The sequence below is a fragment of the Vombatus ursinus genome, unplaced genomic scaffold (genome assembly GCF_900497805.2).
Source record: "Vombatus ursinus unplaced genomic scaffold, bare-nosed wombat genome assembly UNPS02014863.1, whole genome shotgun sequence".
Classification (NCBI taxonomy): Eukaryota; Metazoa; Chordata; class Mammalia; order Diprotodontia; family Vombatidae; genus Vombatus; species Vombatus ursinus.
Genome location: NW_020954641.1, coordinates 40,861,168 through 40,864,156, shown reverse-complemented (window position 1 = coordinate 40,864,156; position 2,989 = coordinate 40,861,168). Strand labels below are relative to the sequence as shown.

The following is a 2,989-nucleotide window of genomic DNA, read 5'->3' as shown; positions in this document are numbered from 1 at the left end:
GACGGATGCTGCCTGGGAAGAGTATGTTTGTGTTATGGTTTGTAAATCCATACTTCGTAACTGTTCCCAAGCCGAAGTGATGGGGGGAGAAGGGGGAAAGAGTTAGGAACTAGGGGAGGGGTGGTATTGCTGCCACAAAGGACTTGGCAGAGGCCTAGGAGGCCATCTTAGAGATAATGTAAACAGAGGTCTGCAGAGTGTGAGAGGAGACCAGAGGAGCTCCTGAACAGGCAGAAAGGAGGGGTGTGTGTTAGTAACACCAAGGTCACCTAGTAACAAGAGAATATGAATGGGAGGAGGCTTTACAATTAAGAAGATAAGGTATAAAGAAAAAAAATAAAAAACAGAGGAAAAAACTGAAAATCTAGCAGAGAAAATTAGAGCAAACACAAACTTGATCTAAGGAACTGTGCCAAAAGCTCACTTATTAAAAATCCAGCTCAGAAATCAGCCATTTTCTCTGCCCAAACTGCAGCTCCTGAACATCCTCCCTGTTTCTCCCCCTCCCTATTCCTTGTTCTCCCTTCATACCTGCATTCATATCTATCAGCTGCTCTCTCTTCTGCTGCTTCTCTAATCGTTCTTTCTCCGCCTTTTCTTTGGCTAACTTTGCTCGACGCATCTTTTCCTCTGTCTCCCGTCGCTTCTGGTTCTCCTTGACTGCTTGCTATGAATAAAAAAACATAACAATCAAGCAAACTGAGCTAATCTCTGGGAGGAAACCACCCCCCCCCCCCCCAGGTCTTCTTGGTTTGGAGGCAAAGATTGCTTGCTTACCAGAAACATATTCCTGAAATTGTTTAAGTCCATGAAGAATTCTTCCACAGTCACTTTCTTGGGATCGAAGAGGAAGTAATCTCCTAGTTCCTTAAAGAGGGTTTCCATGTTAGAATGCATCATCCGCAGCTTGTTATATTGTTCCTGGGCATCCTTTACAAAGCTGTGAGGGCAAGGAGTTAAGGACCCGGACCAAGAAACTAATAGTCTTGCTTCTTTAGACTCTTCAATTACACGCTCCCAGAGTACAGTGCATGAAGTAGTAGACTCTAAAGCCATCTCACTAAAGTGTGTTCCATACTCCTACTCCTGAGCCCCATAGATTTCTCCCATTTATTCCCCTTTGCGGTTTCCCCCTCTTCACACTCCTTGAAAGGATATGCTCATTTTCTCCACAAACTTGTCTTTTTCATCAGTGGCAGCTGGGAAGTTCTGAACATCTCGTTCTACATCTGAAATCTGCTTCTTCATTAGATCCAGGTTCTTCTGTAAATTCTCAGCAGAGACTGCATGAGATGGATGGGTTAACAATGAACTTATAGCTTCAATGAAAAATGAACTTACAGCCCTGAAAGGATCTTAGCCTAGGACAGCAGCTCTTCAAGTCAGTGGGTTTCCCCTTCCTAACTGCTTCAGGTACTCGATTACATTTAACTGAGCACTTCTTAATATCTGACCTGACATACCTTTCAATTGCTCTCTACTGTGTACAAGTCTTATCTCTCCATTAAGACTCTAAGCTTCTATCTTGATCACCAGAATTCTGTCATGAATTTATGTGGCAAATCTCAATACCTACAGTGCTAGAGAAATCAGAAATGGTCCATAAATACATGTTTAACTGAATGAACTGAGCTCCTGCCCCTTGGGCCCTGCGGTCTCGGCCCTATGCCTGTTAGTGGAATGGGATTTAGGAGCAGGGAGACTTGCATAGAGACATATAGCTAGGATAAGTGCTACCTATAATATATTGGATTACTTCCACTCTCAGAGAAAATGAGTGGTAGAATAGCTTTTTCTTCAGCAAAAGGCTATATTCTCTCTGCCTTCTTCCCAGATAGTGATGTCTTAATTTCTGCCAAGAAAGTCTATGTTTTCTGAATGGGAAAACCAAGAGAGTTGAGGTCTTAGACTAAAAACAAGTGTTTTCCCCCCACATGACTTTCTTTTCACTGTGCTGCTAAATATTCTCCTCAATTTTATATACATAAGCTCCACTCCACTTTATATTTTCCCTATGGACTCATGTCCCCTCAACATCACCCCTAGACCCAAATATATTCATTAGCTTGGGACTTAATGCATTCTACAACCAAGTAATATCTACTTCCCTCTCCAAGCAGATACTTGCCAGCCCCCTGTGCCACCTTATAGTCTCTCCCCAGACTGTCCTCACCTCTGCTAGCCTTCTCTACATGGGTTAACTCATCAGGGAACTTGAGGACCTCAGGGTAGCTGTTCTCACACATTTCAGCCAAGAAATGCAGTAGTGTCATCTTCTGATCAGTGGACTTGGTGTCACGAAGCTGAGAAGAAGAATATCTATGAGCAGGGGAATGGATCTGAGACCAAAACCACTCTCAGCAGATTGTAGCTCCTACTATTTGGCCCAAAGGGCTAGACACCTGTCCTGGTCTCTCTGTTCTGACTCCCATTCTCACCTTGCAGAGGAAGCTAATGTTGAAGCCAAAGGCACCAGCATTCCTAGAGCCAGCATTCATGTAGTTGCCCACGAGCAGGGTTATTTCCAAGAGGCCAGAAAAGCTCTCACTCTTTCGTACCTCTTCACAAGCAGCTGTTACAGAAACAATCTCTGGCTTGATATTTTCTACCTGCTCGTTGAACTGCAGCTTGAAGAGAATGGCATTGAGTCGGGGTCGAAGGCGGGGCACGGTGCCCATCTGGTGGAAAGGACAAAGGGGGCTAGTGAAAAAAGCCAGGCAAAGAAATATAGCAGAGAGGAGGTGGGGATAAGGGAGACAGGCTTCAAATCCATTGATCATGAAAAGAATCCCAAAGAAGAGTAAGGAAAAAAGTACTAAGTCCAGGTTTGAGACACAGCAAAGCTAAGAGGAGGGAGAGAATGAAATGGTCACTCTCAATGGATGAGTGTGTGTGTGTGTGTGTGTGTGTGTGTGTGTGTAGGTGGATAGATATCTATAGACAGAAAGCTTCTCCCCATGGGATAAAGAGCCCATTGCTTTAGGCCTCA

General features: G+C 44.1%; 1 protein-coding gene across 5 annotated transcripts in view; it reads right to left on the bottom strand.

Annotated features, from left to right (window-relative positions):
• Nucleotides 1–2,989, bottom strand: part of DIAPH1 (diaphanous related formin 1) — an 84,906-nt gene that overhangs the window by 10,247 nt on the left and 71,670 nt on the right. For all 5 annotated transcript variants that reach the window (XM_027841954.1, XM_027841955.1, XM_027841956.1 and 2 more), the window contains 5 exons: nucleotides 2,439–2,678; nucleotides 2,174–2,303; nucleotides 1,159–1,283; nucleotides 778–942; nucleotides 532–667 (listed from right to left, as the gene is read on the bottom strand). In XM_027841954.1, the coding sequence (XP_027697755.1) occupies nucleotides 532–667; nucleotides 778–942; nucleotides 1,159–1,283; nucleotides 2,174–2,303; nucleotides 2,439–2,678 (796 nt within the window). The remainder of the gene's footprint in view (nucleotides 1–531; nucleotides 668–777; nucleotides 943–1,158; nucleotides 1,284–2,173; nucleotides 2,304–2,438; nucleotides 2,679–2,989) is intronic.